Source organism: Phoenix dactylifera, chromosome 5 (genome assembly GCF_051530095.1).
Source record: "Phoenix dactylifera cultivar Ajwa chromosome 5, Ajwa_hap1_PhDact_Kaust_v1.1, whole genome shotgun sequence".
Taxonomy (NCBI): domain Eukaryota; kingdom Viridiplantae; phylum Streptophyta; class Magnoliopsida; order Arecales; family Arecaceae; genus Phoenix; species Phoenix dactylifera.
The window spans coordinates 2,824,888-2,843,458 of record NC_143194.1 but is presented as its reverse complement, the minus strand read 5'-3'; the positions used below and the strand labels follow the sequence as shown (position 1 = coordinate 2,843,458).

Sequence of the window (18,571 nt, the reverse complement as noted above, 5' to 3'; positions counted from 1 at the left end):
ACGTATCCTCATTTTTTTTTTAAAAAAAAGAAATAGTGAAAAAATTAGAGACCTCAAAGAATTTCGAACGGAAGCCGACCACTTCCATTTCAAGAAGAAGCTTACGTAATGGAAATAAATAATTAACTGAAGCAGGTAAAAAATAAGGTGCAGTAAATTTATTTATTTTCTTAGGCTTCGATGACGTAGGAGGCGAAGCCCTCGCGGGAGAACACGTGTCAGGAAGTGCCATGGTCGACGTCTGGTGGGTCCCGCTCGAAACTTTCGCTCTTTTCCGGTTTTGCCCCTCGGGCGCTGTTCCTGGTGGGGCCCACGTTGCGACAACAAGGATCTCGACTGGCGTTCGTGCGATCCTGGCGCCAGGGACCACTAACGTCTCTTGCACCCGCCGCTCCCCGCGGTCGCTATCGAGGATGAGCGCGACTCTCGAGGCGTTCGGAAGGCGTGGGGGCCGGTGCGTAGAGTCTGCGCCCGGCTTAAGGAGTTTGGATTGCACGGACCCTTAGTCAATGATTGATCCCAATCCCAAATTAAGTTAAAATATGACCCAGGCTGGGATTGCATCGGTTAAAGATGGACAAGCTAATTTGCTGAATGCACGTCAAACTGATTATCGCACGCAGATCTATTCTCTATTTAGCGAACCAATTGAGCCGACCCAACTCAAGTTGCCAAATCAAAAGTATCCATCTAAATTTGAAGGTCAGATTTGAATTAAATTAGATTGATCAGATTTGGCCCACCTGCTTTTTTAGGAGACTTTAAAGAAGAGCATTGGGGCCAATTTTGTGGGCAATCGTAGCCGTCAACGGCGTGCTGCTTTTCACATGGCCTGATGGCCGCATGAGAGAAGAGAGTAGTGTTTGTTGTTAAGAAACTTTCTTCCCGCTTGAATCTCCAAACTCCAAATCACTCCTCCGGTGACATCCACGTAATTCTAGCCAACTCCACGGGTAATTATAGCGTACCCACGCCGACCCCACTTCTTCGTAAACGGTACGTGCGCTGTCGTGCGGCTGCGCGCCCTCCCCGCCTTCCCCCCTCCCGCGGCGCGGCCCAACGCACCAGAGAGAGATAACAGAGAGAGAAATAATAGAGTGAGAAGCGCTCTGCAACGCCGTCTGCCCGTTGGGACGACCTCCGTGCGACCGAACGCAGGCTTTTGCATTCCCTTTTCTTTCATCAATCCCTTTCCTCTCTCTCTCTCTCTCTCTCTCTCTCTCTCTCTCGCATTCGCCACGCTAGTGTTATTTCAGCGAGGCCGGACAATGAGGACGGCTCGAGTTGGGGAAGGCGAAGAGATGGGGGCCTCTTTCCGCGGCGAGGGATGGGGCGGTGACCACATCGTTGCTGTTCCCCCTGTCCTCCGCCGCGTATCGCATTTGGATACCCCACCAGTCCACTCTCCGCCTCTGCCTCTGCCGCGCTCGCAGTCCCTGTCTTCCCCTGCCCCGCGCGCCAACTTACCGCGGCCCGCAGTAGTAACCCCCCTTTACCACTGCTTACCGCTCCTCCTCTGCTATAAAACTGCTGCCAGTTTGCTGCTGAGGCATTGGATCCGGTGACTCGCCAACGATAATGGCAGCCACGGATCAGCGAGAGGCGGCGGCGACGACGACCACGACGACGCCGCCCAGTCCCAAGTCGCCGCCCAAGTACCCGGACCTCTGCGGCCGGCGGCGGCTGCAGCTCGAGGTGCAGATCTTGAACCGGGAGATAGGCTTCCTCGAGGTAATGAGATGCTCTTCCTAGCTCGTTTCTTGATCTCGCTCTCTGGGCGTTTGATTTGATTTCTTGGAGCAAGACAGGGTAGCTGACGACAAGTGGAGATCTTGAAGCCAGAGATGTTATATATTTGTAGTCCTTTTTGTGTGAGCTCTGCACCGATTCATGGCATCAGTTAGGAGATTACCGTAACTCGAGAAGTTGAGTTTCTTTGGTCGAGTGCTTTATATAGCGTCATGTAGTTCATGGAAAGAGATGAGATGAGGTCAGCATTTTCTACTGCTACGAAAAAAAAACTAATTATCTAGCAGGGGGGGAAAGAGTTCAATCGTAGCTACTCGCATTCTTGGTCTTGGACATGGTTTCTTTGTTCAAAATCTTTCATAATCTCCCCAAATTGATCATTATATTATGCAGCGCAGGAAAAGAGAGCGAGTTTTGTTAGGTAAAGCAATTCCTTTTGGAGAGTGGTAAACTGAAGTGGTAGATCGAAGGTTTATAAGTGATGAGGGATTGTTATGGTTCCAACCAATTTGAGAAAAGAAAGTATTTTTGAACTTTACCTTTCCATTATCCCTGGAAAGTGATTTAGCATACAGTGCAGTAGAGGATATTGATACTTATTGATATGAGGAAAGAAAGCAAATTTGAGAATAAAGTTTGCTGCATAACGCTGTTCCTTTTTGGGCACAATGTTGATGATGCCATAACTATAAAGGTGCCTTTATAAATGTAAAAGAAACTGCCATAACTGTTGATAAAGGAAAAAGTTGAATGAAATTGATACTCTGTTATTATAGCTGTTATTCACTATATTCGTGCATTATGATTATTCTATTCAAAAGGTAGTGCTACAGGATTAGACAGTATAGACGCACAACCAACTTAATCACTTAAACTGTTGATTTCAAATGTGGCAATTGTTCACACAGGGATGATTATGGCCATTATATAACGCTGTTGAAGTGGTTGGAAATACCTTAATGTCAGAGCAAGAAGGGATTATCTTTTCATGTTGAAGTAAAAGGAAAAAAGAGATATATTTGTTCATCATACATCCAGAAATTATTTTGAACAAGAATCCCTTTCTGCAAATTCAAGACATAGAGATGCTCATATTTGCAGAGATTTTGAAACATGTCTTCTCAAGGAATTAAGAGCTAAGTCTATAAGATTTTTGCTTTCATGATCTGTGTATGGTCTTGAGGAATAAGACTGTGGAAGAATTTTGTGAGCATATTATTAACAAAAGCATGTAAACTTCTGGGTCTTGAAGTAATTCTATGATTGACCAAAGAACTAGCCTAAGGTCATAAGCAAGAAAAATGTGCTTCCTGATTTTGTATGTCTTCCACATCTATACTGTTTTAAGCATCTCAATTCATTACTCAATAGTAGGATCAATCATTTTATGCTAACATTTCAAATTCGCTCCTACTTAACCTACTCCATTATCCTTAATGAGGAGGTTTCCAAGCTTTTCTTTACTTCAAGAAGACTCTTTTCTGTAACATTTTAATGAATTGTTTTTCTATTAAGAGGTAATTTCATTCCAAAGGATTACATTTTCAGGTTTGGTCTTAATAGGAAGGTTTGGATCTTAAACCCTAAAAAGTTCGAGATGAATGAAACTTATTATGATAAAAGAATTGATTTTTCTGGCTTGCCATGTGGAAGATTTCTAATTTAATTTTCAAATCAGGAGAAAGGTAACCAAATTTTAGATTTCCTAACTTTTGTTTTTGCAAATAATAATTTCAGCATTTATTCTCAGTACTTTGCTTTCAACCATGAAGACTTTTGTTGGCACCCAATGCTAAGCTTAATACAAAGATGTTTTGGCTCTCTGAAATAAAGTAGAATAAAGTCAATTACTATAGCTCAGCTGCAATCAAACAGATTTCCCTCAACACAGTTAAAAGTTAGGCATGAACTTAAAGAACAACTAAACAACTTGTAAGGAGGATAATCTCAAGCTATCCCACTACAGTAGAGCAGAAATCAGCATCCCGTAGAGGTGTGATTGGCCAAAAATTATTGAGTGTTGGTCTATTCAAGTTCAGCTTGAAATTAATTTTGAGCCCTATTTCCTATTTTATTCAAGCTTGATAGAGCCTTCCTTCAAACTGACCTAACCATGAACTTTTTCCTAATGTTTAATTACATTACGTTGCCCCAAACTCAAAATCACACTTAAAACAAACTTGAATCAATCACTGTTCAAGCTTGAATCAAGCCATTACCTTCATTTCAATGACTGTTCAAGCAAAATTATCATCTATACGTGACCCATTTATAAAAGAATATTCATTTTATCTGGACTCTTACCTGAGCCAATTATGATTCACTTGTTATCTAAAAACTTAACAAATCAAAATACAGTAAGGTCAAGTTCAGGGGACGGAAGATGGGATGTCCAAATAGAAGTGAGAGACGGGGAAATTAAAGTGAAGAAGAAAATGTAAGAAGACGGGGAAATACAGTCAGCTCCACTTTCCTCTTCAATATATTTTTTTAAAATCTTTTTCTTACTAACATGGTGTTTCTAATCATCCAAAAGAAGCCTCTCCCATGCTCTAACCTGAATTTAACACCAACTTTTTTGATCTTTCCAGAAACTAAAAGGAAAGTCGAAACAAAAAGAAAAAGAAAACCTAGCAAGCTACTAATTAAGTAGGGTTTCTAGATAGTTGCCCTGGTTTGTTGCCTTGTTGGACTCCTGCAGTGGAAACTGGTCATCTTGTCCCATTTCTTCTTTGTTTGGTCATCCACGAACGAAGAAATGGATGCATGGGTGTCAATTGTGAGAGTTATATATTTCACTTATTTTATGGAATGTAGGATGAGAATGGCTCTAGTCATACCTTGCTATGACTTTTCAGTGAAGGAATCTTATGTTTCGATTAATCTCTTCTTTCTTTGACTGGACATAGTAAATGACCTTTTTCTTAATTCCATTTTATGTTGGGAATCTAGTTGTTGGTAAGCTTTTCTTGTGCTCCTTTGTCTGTATATGATGCAAGAAGGTCCTAGCTGGCTGGACAGGCAACTGAAGGTCATTTACATGTCTAGTCACTTTTTCCAATGTATTCTTTTCTTTTTCTGAGAGTGAGCTTTATCAGTTCATAACTTTTTGGATAATTTAGAAAATTACAAGCTTCTCTATGTTGATCTTTTTGGATAATTTAGAAACTTACAAGCTTCTCTATGTTGATCTTGACTGTCCCTTGGTGGGTTTAATGATACAATAGCGGCCAGTAGTCTGAAAGTGAAGATTCTTCTGATCAGTGCTCTCCAGTTCATGTTCATCCTGATCTGTCTGATCGGTAGTCTTCAATTAAACTTCCTCCTGATCTGTGAACCCAATATGATTGGATGTTTGAGTGGAATCGTATTTCCCCATTTTGTCATGTCCATTGATAGGATATCGAATTTTTCACTGCGGTTGCAGATTGCATCACCATTATATGTCAAGTAGAGAAGTAATTCTTGGAGATTCATCTGTTCTTTGAAAACTGCAGGATGATTTAGTTAATAAGAACACACTAGGTGTTTGAGCAACAAGCTGGCATGTTTTGTGATTTCTCTTTCGACAAAATACTGAGTGACTTGTACAACCTTTTCTCTATCTTAATTTTCATTTTTGTAATTAATATTGTTTACGGTGCTTGCTTGCTCACTCACTATATCTGTTGCATTTGAAATAAATATTTTATATTCTCTCTTGCTTGCTTTTTCATTTTATTATTTTAACATTTGGAAGCAGTTGCTACTTGCTAACTTGTTTGCAATATCTTTCCCTTCTTATCATTTGTAATTTATTTCATGTAACATTTCTCAAGCATCTTAAAGGAATAAATATTTTGAAGTCCCTCTTGCTTGCTAGTTTTCTCATTTTATCTTTCTATTGCTGTTTTAACATTTCAAAGATCTTGCTAGCTTGGATGTAATTTCTACCCATTTTATGTTACTTGCATCATAAGCTTGTAAAGATCTTCATGGAAGAAATTGCCTGCACAATGCTTAGTTATTATGTATACCTGAAATCGAATTTCTTTAACTTTTTTGTATATTTTTTTCATTCTTGGTTTGTATGTATATGTGTTGGTGGGTCCTTGTGAGATGGTAGAAAGGGAGGGGGGTGCTGTATGTGGCAACATGGTTGATTGCAGTGGTAGAGCTCTTGTTTATAATACAGAAGATATATCAGCCTCAAATAGTTTTTTACAAACAAAACAGCAGGTCGCCATTTGGTGTTTCATTCTCTTAATGCATTTCATTTTCTACCTTTCAAATTAGCTTTTCAGTGTAAATTTGGGCTATAGGCAGTAAGGAAAAACACTTCTCTGGGTAGATGAAGTTGGGGCTTGAAGGCATATGCATGTCATGAATTACAGCAAAGTAGAATCCACAGTCTTGCACTACTGTTTGTATTCAATGAAATTACAATACATCCATTGTTTCAGGTATTATCAGTCAATGTTGGATTTTTCATCTCCTCTTGTAGTAGTTACCTTGATTTAAGCCCTTCATTTGCACACAAACCATTTGCCTACCAAGAACAGTGTGATCTTCAACTTTCATCACTCCAGAAGTTTCCATTCATGTACACAAAGACATACTCTTTAAGGCACCTTCATGTTCTGCTTTTCAAACAAATCACAACTTTTAAATGAAATTTTATGATTTAAAGTGATACAATGTTATTCCCACGTTTGTTCTTTATATAAACAACAATGCTGTGGAATTAAAAGAAAAAAAAAAAGACAAATTAAAGGGCCAGCATATGGGCAGCTATATTCTCATCCTTGATCTTTGAATTTCAACTTCTGACTTTTCTAATATATTGATGAACAAAATGTTTTTCATCAATAAGTCATCTAAAGAAGCAATATCTATCTCCTCCAATTCTGATCTATATTATTTGGGATCATTAGTAAAATTGTGAATGAGCCCATAAAAGCCTCCTAGGAGCTAATGCAACTATGTTCTTTTTATTGTTTCTAATTTAGTTTACAAAAGAATAAAAACTCATGGAAATTTCATATTAAGCAGGAGGAGTTACAATCGCTTGAAGGACTTCAACCTGTCTCAAGATGCTGCAAGGAGTATGCTTCATTAACTTATTTCGTATTTATGCTGTTTCCTGCTTTTCTCTATCGCTTACTATCAGATGCCCTTTGATTTTTTGTTCTCGATAGTCTTTAGACCGCAAATGCCTGGTTAAATTATAAATGTGCAAACTGGAAAATGTATATACATCTACTGATAAAATGTGCTTGACAACATGGTGCGATGATAAAACTTCAAATCTGAAAAAGGAATGCAGCAAATACTTCACAGAAAAATTTTCTAGTTCATATGGGTTGAGTTGGCTCGTTTGAGTCTTCTTATAGACTTGACAAGTTCACTAAGTTCTAAACCAGGCTGTTAACTTTATAATTTTGCTGAAAACAGTTCTTTTCCTGTTAATAATGGAAATTAGCTTTCCTCTTCCTTAGAAATATTTGATATTTGCTTATTGATTTGATCTGTTGATAATTTGACAGGGTCAACGAATTTGTGGGGACAAAAACAGATCCACTAATACCTTTGTATAATTCTTCAACCTTGCACTTTATTTTTCGACCTTTATGAATATCTTATCCTTATGGATATTTTTCTGCTGAACAGAAATAAGAGGAGACGCAAGTCTTGTCACATTTGGAGGTGGCTTGGGTATGTCCTAAAAATCCTTTGCCTTTCACTCATCTTGCACTCTGATGCCCTGTTTCATGCATGAATAAAACCTGAATAAGTGTCATAAATAAAGGGTTTATTTGGCCAAGTGTCATATAGTTATTCTTGCTTGATTCACATAGTTTTATTTTGGTCACCTCTCAGCAGGTATGACTGCTTTTTCACAAATAAAGATATTCACCGTTGCGCTCACATGTGCAACAGGGGTGTGTTTGAATAATTTATTTGTGTCTGAATGATTCACATCAGTGTTATTCCTCTCAGTTTCAGTTTATTCCATATTTCCAACCGACAAAGTTTCATACTTACTACTGGAAGAACAAGAAAAATCAGAATATAGAGGTTTTTAAAAACTTATTTGGGTTTCTTTATCCATGCACCAAACAGAGCCTGAAAACCCTGTTATAAAATCTCTATGTTAGTTACCTTCATGAATTCACAGAGATCTTACATTCATTGAGCTCGAATGAGAAGTACAATAAGAAAATCAATATTTTTGTAAAATACTAAAAACTTAGAGTTAAAATCCTATCTGAGGAAGATGCATTTATTTGAGATGTTCCTTTAACATTTGCAATGATGGTTGAACTTTTATATGAGCTGATATTTTTGCAACATCATGTAGGAGGGATTATTTTCCCACAGTTATTAATCTGATAGTAATTCTATTTTAGTCAATAATCAAACTCTGATCACATGGTTACCAATTTTGCACAACCTTGTAATTACCTTAGTAGATCTAATATCTGCTTAAACTGTGTTCTTTATTAATATTACTTACAATATTTTGGTTATTAGTATCTATCAAGATACTAGTGCTTGTTTTTAAAGCTAATATTTTGATTACGAACGTTGATTATAGGATAAAAATTCCTGGAAACTAGTCAGTATTAGCATATTGAGATGTTAAAATTGTCAGTTCATTGGGGATGACACCTACGAAAGGGCATGAGTGTTATGTAATCATAATCATCTAGTTTCTTTCAGCTATTGATGCTTGCTTTATGGCTCCTCCACCGTTTCTGTGAGGGCTACATCTGTCATTTCTAGTTCTTCCAAATGCTTTGTTTAAAATGACTATCTTTACTACAGCTTCCTTAGATCACCATAACAAATGCTCATACCATCTTATTAGATAGTTTTCCATTACATTGTCTTTGATTAGTGCAAGTTGTATGCGCTGAGGGACCACCAGGAGATATCCTATTTATGTGTGGTGGACCGTCGAATTGGATTAATTTAGGCTTTGTTGGTTCGGGAATAAGAAAGCAAGAATAGAAAAGTTTATGCCTATGGAATAGTTATGCGTGAGTTGCTCCAATTCTTTTTTGGATACAATTTCTGGAATAACTTTTGGATGAGGGTTTTTTTGTCCATACAAAAAGGAACTACGGATAAATGATGGCTTTATGCATAAGCAAATTTGACTGGCATAACTCTTCCCTGCTTATGCCTGTTTTTCTGAAAGCTGTTTGCTAGGCATAAGGCTTATTCCAAGTCTTTTGGCCGCTCTATTCCCAACCAATGATGCCTTAAGAGTTCCAGCCAAATTGGCCGCTTTCTGCCAGGAACCTGATGATAGGACAAAAGTGGACAGAATTAAAGATCATAAAAGATCAAATGGCTTCAAAATCCTACTCCAAATGTTCAGAGAATAGGTATAGATACCAGGTAGGCTGATATGGAAGTATTAGGTAGGTTTAGTAAAGATTGGTCCATATGAGTCTTGTTAAATAAATTGAGATAATAAATTTTTTTGATCTTCAAATTCTTTTTTTACACTTTACACTTATCCTGTTCGTCACGTAGCAGCCAATAAAATGCATGATACTTATATTTTGTGCTTAGTGACATTAGGCAAATTAGCATCTCCCCTTGAAGCATAGGTTTGAACTGCCACAGAAAGACCCTCTAAAAAGTAATCAACCTTTTACTGCAGTTTGACATCTTGTGTTTTTACATCATTAACTTGTGGATAGAGTATTCACATGTATGCTCATGTCTGAATGAAAGAATTTTTGCTTCTGCTCAGATCAAAACTTTGCTTCAGCTTCTCGTGGATGTTCTGCTCCGGTGGACGCTTGCTAGCGCTCGAAAGACTGATCTGCAAATGTCCACACTTGAATTGCATCTGTTGCCCAAGGAACTGCATCTGTTGCCCAGGAAACTGCAGCTGTTGCAAAAGAAACTGTTACCATTGCACAAGAAACTTCGACTGTTGCCCAGTGAATTGCAGCTGCTTCCCAAGGAACTGTGACTGCTGCACAAAGAATTACAGCTGCTTCCCAAGGAGCTGCAGCTGCTGCCCCAAGAGCTGCGATTGTTGCCCCAAGAACTGCAGCTGTTGTCCCAAGAGCTGCCATTGCTGCCCCAAGAACTGCAGCTGCTGCCCCAAGAGCTGCAGGTGCAGCTGCTGCCCCAAGAGCTGCGATTGCTGCCTCAAGAACTGCAGCTGCTGTCCCAAGAGCTGCGATTGCTGCCCCAAGAACTGTAGCTGTTGTCCCAAGAGTTGCAGGTGCAGCTGCTGCCCCAAGAACTGCAGCTGCTGTCCCAAGAGCTGCGATTGCTGCCCCAAGAACTGTAGCTGCTGTCCCAAGAGTTGCAGGTGCAGCTGCTGCCCCAAGAGCTGCGATTGCTGCCCCAAGAACTGCAGCTGCTGTCCCAAGAGCTGCGATTGCTGCCCCAAGAACTGTAGCTGCTGTCCCAAGAGTTGCAGGTGCAGCTGCTGCCCCAAGAGCTGCGATTGCTGCCCCAAGAACTGCAGCTGCTGTCCCAAGAGCTGCGATTGCTGCCCCAAGAACTGTAGCTGCTGTCCCAAGAGTTGCAGGTGCAGCTGCTGCCTCAAGAGCTGCGATTGCTGCCCAGGGAGCTGCAGGTGCAGCTGCTTCCCAAAGAGCTGGGATTGTTGCACAGGGAGCTGCAGCTGCTGCCCAAAGAGCTGCAAGTGCTGCCCAGGGAGCTGCAGCTGCTGGCCAGAGAGCTGCAGTTGCTGCTGCCCAAAGAGCTGCAAGTGCTGCCCAGGGAGCTGCAGCTGCTGGCCAGAGAGCTGCAGTTGCTGCCCAAAAAATTGCAGTTGTTTCCCAAAAAATTGCAGCTGTTGCCGCTCTGAATGTGCATGCCCTTGCTGCAGTTGCTGTGAGTTCCCTTGCTGCAGACCAACCTGCAGCTGCTGTGAGGATTTATTCTGCAAACCACATTGCAGCTGTCCTGATGTTTCCTGCTACAGGCCGCGTTGCAATTGCTTGGAGCTTTCCTGCTTCAGTTTGTGTTGCTGCAATCAGGGTGTTTCATGCTTCAAACCACAATGTTGTAGCTGGGGATTCCCCTGCTCCAAACTACAATGTTGTGGCTGGGGGTTTCCTTTCTCCAGACCATGTTGTGTCCTTCCAAGCCTCTCCTGCCCTAAGTACTCCTGCGGCTGTATCTTATCCTGTCCAAGATGTACAGAGGTACGCCTGTGCCCAAGATGCACCAAACCTGGCTGTACTACCGGATGTCTATGTTAGGTTAGATCATGGCATTGTATTCCTTTTGTATCAGTCTGGTTCTTTAGCATGCCATATTATTATTCTATTGGAATTCTGAATCATAATATGTTCAAGATTAAAATTTTTGTCCAGTTATCAGTCTCACAAGTTTACTAGAATTTGTTGTTTTCCTTTCAGTTCAGTTTCGTTTCAGAAGCATCATCTATGACTACTAACAATTTTCAGTTTAGGGAGGATTTGTTTTTCTATGTGGATAACCTTTACAAGCTCTAGATTTCCAAGAAGATTAGCAATGAAAAAAAAAGAAGCTAGGACAATATTACTCTGAATATCGAGCTAGCAGGAGGAGGAGGTCTATCAGCTATGAGGCTTGTGACAGATCCATAGCCCACCTGATCAATGTAAATGATCGAGTTGTCAATATCCTGCTTTAGACTTTATGTCTAGGTCTTTTTTTGTCTCATCCTTCCCAGTTGTGACTGCGACAGAGGCAACTTCCTCTCCTTTTCTGAATCATGACAATATGATTGTTTTGCTTCCTATGCCACTGAGGATGGTTGTGCAGTACCTATTAGGATCTGCACTCAAGGAATCTAAGAAATTAAAAACAAATTATGATCCAGAGAAATCTTAAGAAAAGCTGGTAAAAATAAATCTAGAAAGCTGACCCCTTATGGCAAGGACGGGCTTGATGGTTATGAATACAATTAGGGGCATTACCAGAAGCTCAGCAGGTAAAAATAAATGCTTAATTAAATTTACTGTTTTTAACAAAGTAGATTGTGAAATCTAATTTATATGCTGTAAAATTCTCTTTTTAATTAATTCAAGTTATATTGCAAATATATAATGTGCCTAAGAGTATAAGAGCAGTTGTCAGGTTCATTATGTGTGCTTGAAAGCTTGCTTATTTTTTCTTTCTTTCTTTTTTTTTATTTATGAAATTTGAAAGCTCACTTATCAAGATTGTGAGGATTGCCACTCAGAACAAGTAGATTGACATCGGATGAGATACGGATCGAATATTAATATATCCATATCTATATTTATTTTATTTGATGAATACAGATACGGATATGAATGTTAGTCGGATGCAAAAATTTATATCTATATTTATTTTAAACGAATACAAATACAAATTGAATGCCAAATATATAGATATAAATATAGATATAAATCGAATTTGTTTTGAGTTGAATTGTTTTAGATGCCCAATACGATGGACAAAAGCTTATATCTTAGTCCCTAGATTATTATTGATGAGTCGGATTATTGTCTTGCATTTCCATGGGAATTAAGCACCATGGATTGGCTGAGATTTGAAATAATTAATAATTCCATTATCATGGATCCTGATCGAAAGAGTTATTGACCACTGTAATAGTCACAATGGTCATTATTTATCTTAGATGGTAACTTTGAAATTTTAAGATTAATATAATTATTAAAATAAATAGCTATTATAGTCATGTTATAATGGGAAATAATGGGCAAGGATATAAGAAAAAAAAAAAGCAAAACTAAATCTTTCTTCACTTTATATTATATAAAATATATAATTTTTTTTTATGCACAATCATTTTTGGAGAGAACTTTGTGGAAAATATTTGAATTTTAAAAACATTATTTTATTCGAAGAAGTAGGTCTGTTATTTATGTTGTCGTTTATAATGGAAAATAATAAAACATATCAGAAAATAACAGCCCATTACTTTTTTTTTTCCTGCTATCTACCTCAGCAAAATAACGGAGCATGCCGGAAACCGTTATAACGGCCGTTATAACGGTTGTAGGACAGTTAATTATAACCCTTCCGCTGCCCCGCCTTGTACTGTTGTGACAGTTGGCACACGTGTTTCTCCTGACAGCGGGATCGGACAGCGTTTCGGATCCCCAGCATCATCCCACCCGTGGTGTTGCGCTACGTGGCAGAAGTCTATTTGCCACTGAGTCGATCCGTAGAAATTGGAAGCATAGCGCTCCGATTAGCGTCCCAAGAAAACGTGACATCTCACGTGGCCGATCTGCATCCACCCACAGCCCCCACGAACCAAACTTCCATCGGAAGCTCCCCCTAGAAAACGTTATGCGAAGCACTCCAGATAACAGCCACGCAAGCCGTCTTGCTTAATCTCAACCGTTAATGTACGTCGACGTGGAAAGTCCAATTAATCGAACGACCGTAACCCATGGAGTATCAACGTGGCAACAATCCATAAAGTCCCTATAGATGTTTCGAAACGGATGGTTTCTACCGGTCTTTCTCTTAAGTTATTGGATGCCATGGAATCTTTTCTGTCCTGCCACCTACCCAATGACAAAAGCCCCAATTCATCTCTTAACTACGAAACTACCATAGAACAACAAAGATATTTGCAGAAGCCGAAAGGACAAACCCGTAAGAAATGCGGAAAACTCAGGGCAATTACTCTTCCATCCTGTGCTCATTATAGTATATCGGACCCTCTCCACCATTGGCTTATCCGGTCTTCTCCTCCTCTCTCTCCTTTCTTCCGCCGTCTCGCCGGCCAAAAGACCAGCAACCATGGGGAAAGCGGTTCCCCTCCCATCTCCGGCTCTCCTCTCCCTCCTCCTCCTCCTCCTCCTGCTGTTGATCCCGGCGGACAGTAACACTGGCCGGCTGTCTACGTACATCGTCCACGTGTCCCCCGCCCACAAGCCAGCCTCCTCCCCGACTCTCCGCCAGTGGTACTGGTGCACCCTCCGCTCCCTCCCCCGCCACCTCCGGCGCGCCCCCGCTCCCGCTCCCCGCCTTCTCTACGCCTACTCCCGCGCTGCCGCCGGCTTCGCCGCCCGCCTCTCCCCCGCCCAGGCCGCTGCCGTCCGCTCCCTCCCCCACGTCCTCTCCGTCCTCCCCGACCGCGCCCGCCAGCCCCACATCACCCACTCCCCCACCTTCCTCCGCCTGTCCCCTTCCTCCGGCCTCTGGCCCTCCTCCTCCTTCGCCTCCGACGCCGTCGTCGCCGTCCTCGACACCGGTATCTTCCCCTCCCGCGCCTCCTTCTTCGACTCCTCCCTCTCCGCTCCCCCCTCCTCCTGGCGTGGCTCCTGCGACTCCGGCCCCGGATTCAACTCCTCCCAAGCCTGCAACCGCAAGCTCATCGGCGCTCGCTTCTTCTACAAGGGCTACGAGGCCGCCATGGGCCACCCCATCGACGAATCCCGGGAGTCCAAATCCCCCCTCGACACCGAGGGCCACGGCACCCACACCGCCTCTACCGCCGCCGGCGCCGCTGTCGACGATGCCGGCTTCTACCAGTACGCCCGCGGCGAGGCCCGTGGCATGGCCACCAAGGCGAGGATTGCCGCCTACAAGATCTGCTGGGCCTCCGGCTGCTTCGACTCCGACATCCTTGCCGCCATGGACGCCGCCATCGACGACGGCGCTGATGTCATCTCCCTCTCCGTCGGTGCCAACGGCTTCGCCCCAAGCTTCGACCGCGACTCGATCGCCATCGGCGCCTTTGGCGCCGCCCGCCACGGCGTCATCGTCTCGTGCTCCGCCGGGAACTCCGGCCCCGGGCCGTACACCGCCGTCAATATCGCTCCGTGGATCCTCACCGTCGGGGCGTCCACCATTGACCGAGAGTTCCCGGCTGATGTCATCCTCGGTGACGGCACGACCTACGGCGGCGTCTCGCTCTATGCCGGAGAGCTGTCGAACTCTACCGATCTCCCGTTGGTCGACGCCGGCGATTGCGGGTCCCGGCTGTGTATAACCGGGTACCTCGACTCGGCCAAGGTTGCTGGAAAGATCGTTCTTTGCGACAGGGGTGCCAATGCTCGGGTGGAGAAGGGGAGTGCCGTGAAATTGGCCGGCGGCGCTGGGATGATTCTGGCCAACACCGCCGAGAATGGGGAGGAGCTCATTGCCGACTCCCACCTCATTCCCGCCACAATGGTCGGTGAATCAGCCGGAGATAAGATCCGGGGCTACATCAAGTCACAGTCTTCTCCCACTGCCACCATTGTTTTCAAAGGAACGGTGATCAGCTCATCGCCACCCGCCCCCAAGGTGGCCGCTTTCTCGAGCCGGGGCCCTAATTACCGTGCTCCGGAGATCCTCAAGCCTGATGTGATCGCCCCTGGTGTCAATATTCTGGCGGCTTGGACGGGGGCGAGCAGCCCGACGGACCTTGACATCGATCCAAGACGGGTGGAGTTCAATATAATCTCAGGTACCTCCATGTCATGCCCGCATGTCAGCGGCATCGCTGCCTTGCTTCATAAGACCTACCCGGATTGGAGCCCAGCTGCCATCAAGTCCGCCCTCATGACGACAGCCTCTAATTTGGACAATTCCGGCGAGCTCATCAAAGATTTAGCTACCGGCAAAGAATCCACGCCATTTGTTCGCGGCGCCGGCCATGTAGACCCCAACAAGGCTCTTGATCCTGGTCTAGTTTATGACTCACAGGTCGAGGACTACCTCGCCTTCCTCTGCGCCATTGGATACAGTCCCCAACAGATTGCACTCTTCACCAGGGATGAGATCGCTGTGAATTGCTCTGCCCTGACATTGGCGAGCCCTGGCGACCTCAATTACCCAGCTTTCTCTGCTGTCTTCTCTTCAGCCAGCGACGTCGTTACATACAGCAGAGTAGTGCGAAATGTCGGAGGCCCAGACGACGCTGCGTATGAGGCTGAAGTCTCCTGCCCACCGGGTGTGAATGTCACGGTGACTCCGAGCAAGCTCGTGTTTGATGCCGTGGAGCAGAGCTTGTCCTATAAGATCACACTTGCTTCAATGGCTGATGCGGCGGTTGCAGGCTCGCGTAGCTTTGGGTGGATCTCATGGAGTGATGGCGCACATATTGTGAGGAGCCCCATTGCTGTGAGCTGGCGCGAGAGTCTTGTGTCCTCCATTTAAACTGCTGCTATGCTTTAGGGTCTCAGATTAAAGGGAGAAGTTTGAAAGGTTTGGATTTCTGATTAGTTAGCCATGGGATGTGTGGTTGAACAGCATATGGAGTGTTGAAAATTCTCAGATAGGTCGTCATCAGATGGGAAGACCAGAATCTGTAACAATGTGAACATATTTGTTGATTGAAATAAGAAAAGCTCTGGTGTTTTAATTTTGCACAAACTTCGTCACCCTTTTTTCGTTATATTTTGGCTAATGTCCAGGGTAGACATTGGAACTGCACTTGTACAGATGCTTTGTAAAAATTATGAAAAAGCCTTGGGTTGTAATGTTATGCATTCTAATGTTGAAGTGAGATTTTGTTACCAACAAGGCTCCAAACATCCCCTTTTTTTTTTCTATGTAGTAACGTTGTTGTTAATAAACTGGAGATGAGTGCAGAGAAAGTGAACCAAGCTTCTGAATCCCTACTTGAATACTAGCTAAATGGAGCTATCTTTCTCTGCAATCAATAGATAGATGCATGGCAGTCAACTTCAGCAGAAAAATTTGGATTCCCTAATAAATTAGCATCTGGACTGTGGAGCAAGGAAAAAGAATCTTGCAGGCCTGAGCAGCAGGAAGGAGTGTAGTATATATGGTCTCTATGGTGGACTGGTTTCCAAGAAACTACACTCATCTGCAAAGACACTAGCCTCTTTATAAATAGCAGGACCAGTATTCCGTGCACAGCTTGATACTTGTCAATCAATATGCTGACAAATACCTATGGATGGAGGGTGACCTTGGAATCAATTTCTGTTGCCCCACTGAGAAGCAACAATGTCCAATAACAAATGTCAAGATCTTCACAGGCATGGCTTTTTTTGTGTTCTGAGTGCGGCGGGATGCAATTTTTTGTCACCTGCTGGTAGATACATTGTCGCTAGCAGTTCATTAAGCTGCAAGTTGCAAGGCAGCGTATTGTGCTAAGCATATATTATAGAGAAAATTACAATAACCCCTCCTAAGATTAGGGGTAAATTACACCTATATGCTCAGTAGATTGAAAAGTTACGCTTACCCTCCTAAGGTTTATTTTTTTTCAATGCTTTAACCTATAACTTAACACAATATTAGTCGTTAATCTTAAATAGGACTTAAATACCATGTTAAAAATTTCAAAAATGACCAAATTCATCTTAGGTGACTTAACAATCATCCAAGGATATGAAAAAAAAAATGCATGCATTCTCTTTCCCACTCAAGGACAATTTCAACTTTTTATATGAGGTAAGCGGTTTAATTAATCCCATTAATTTAACTAAATGTATGTCAGTATGTGTAAGTTTTACAAACTATTGGATGTAATTGTAAATAAATGTAAACTTTAGAAAGTTTTTTTGTAATTTACTCTATATTAATACCATATGGGTAGCTACAAATAAACAAACACAAAAATAAAATAAATATAACTATCCTGAGCGATCCAATACAGATAGAAGAGACCAGCTGTAGAATAAAACCACTGCAGGAACAAATGCTGTTAGCTCTTATGTATGTATTTATCATAGCTAATATAAAAAAGAAGCTTCAGCAATGAAAATCTCCCACCAACAAATAGAAATTTAGCAATTTGTAGTTACCCAATTCCTCGGTGTATGTAATTTTACTTGGAGCTCTGATTCAGAAGTAAATAACAATTCCCCAACCACGCACAGATCACTTTGGAGCTTAGACAGAGGAGCATGTGGGGAGATTCGTTTTTGTGGACAACTGGCAGCTTTAAATAATTGGTTTTTTATACCGATGATAGAGATATGTCTTGTGATTATTGACATTGTTGAATTGTAGAAGAGTGCAGAAAAGGCCTAATAAGAGATTATAAGTTAATCAAGATCTAAACACTAGTTAAATTAACATATCTTCAGGTAAGAAGTATAACTTTCTCTGAAAGATAGATGCATGGCAATCAACTTCATCAGCAAACTCAGTTTTTATTTCAACAAATAAATGAGCATCTAGACAGTTGCAGGGGTAAGGGAAATGATATTGCAGGGCTGAACAACAGAAAGTCATATGCCTTATGATCCCTGTGTTGGATGGGTTTCTAAGCAGCTACACTGACTACAGGTCATTAACCTCTTCTGTGCCAATAAATGTGAATTCAATTGAACAAATAAGAGTAACCCTAACCTCTCTGTCTCTTACCCCAGTGAGTAGCAGGATGCAATTGGTTGTCACCTGCTAGTAGGTTGGAAGACCAGATCACTAGCAGGTTAATAAACTGCAAGCTGCAAATCAGCATCTCTTGCTAGGCATCTGTCATATGGTTAGCTATAAATAAACAAGCATAAGAAAACCACAGCTTAATTTTTTTAACAAATCAAACTATTTTTAGTCATGGATCCAAATAGACAAGATTAATTGAGGCATAGAATCCATGCACATAAGCATGGATCTTGCTCAGGAGCATTTATTATACTGGATTTTCTCTTTTTTTTTGGAAAAAAAGAAGATTCAGTAACAAAAATCTCCCACCAACAGAGAGAAAATTACCAATTTGCAATTACCTGATTCGTTAATGCATGTTATTTTACATACTGCTCACAAACAGAAAGTACATAACAATTCCCAAACTTAAGCTGATGAAAAACACTCTTTGAGTGTCTAGTCATCAGCTGTTGATGAAAATGGATATGCAGCATGTGGAGAAGAGCTTATAAGGATCTCGCAATAATCTGAAACCATAAAC

General features: G+C 42.0%; 2 protein-coding genes across 2 annotated transcripts; both read left to right on the top strand.

Annotated features, from left to right (window-relative positions):
- Positions 1 to 9,693: 9,693 nt before the first annotated feature.
- Positions 9,694 to 11,083, top strand: LOC103709372 (uncharacterized; the record flags this gene model as incomplete). Its single annotated transcript, XM_008794671.5, has 1 exon — positions 9,694 to 11,083. A coding segment is annotated over one exon (1,356 nt), but the record flags the coding sequence as incomplete, so codon positions are not given.
- Positions 11,084 to 13,393: 2,310 nt separating this feature from the next.
- Positions 13,394 to 16,209, top strand: LOC103709346 (Subtilase family protein). Its single transcript, XM_008794647.5, has one exon. The coding sequence runs from the start codon at positions 13,498 to 13,500 to the stop codon at positions 15,841 to 15,843; it is 2,346 nt and encodes a 781-aa protein (XP_008792869.3). The 5' UTR covers positions 13,394 to 13,497; the 3' UTR covers positions 15,844 to 16,209.
- The last annotated feature ends 2,362 nt before the right edge of the window (positions 16,210 to 18,571 follow it).

What these genes read in the sequence shown, in the direction of transcription:
- LOC103709346 (XM_008794647.5), top strand. Translation starts at nt 13,498, where the DNA reads ATGGGGAAAGCGGTTCCCCTCCCATCTCCGGCTCTCCTCTCCCTCCTC.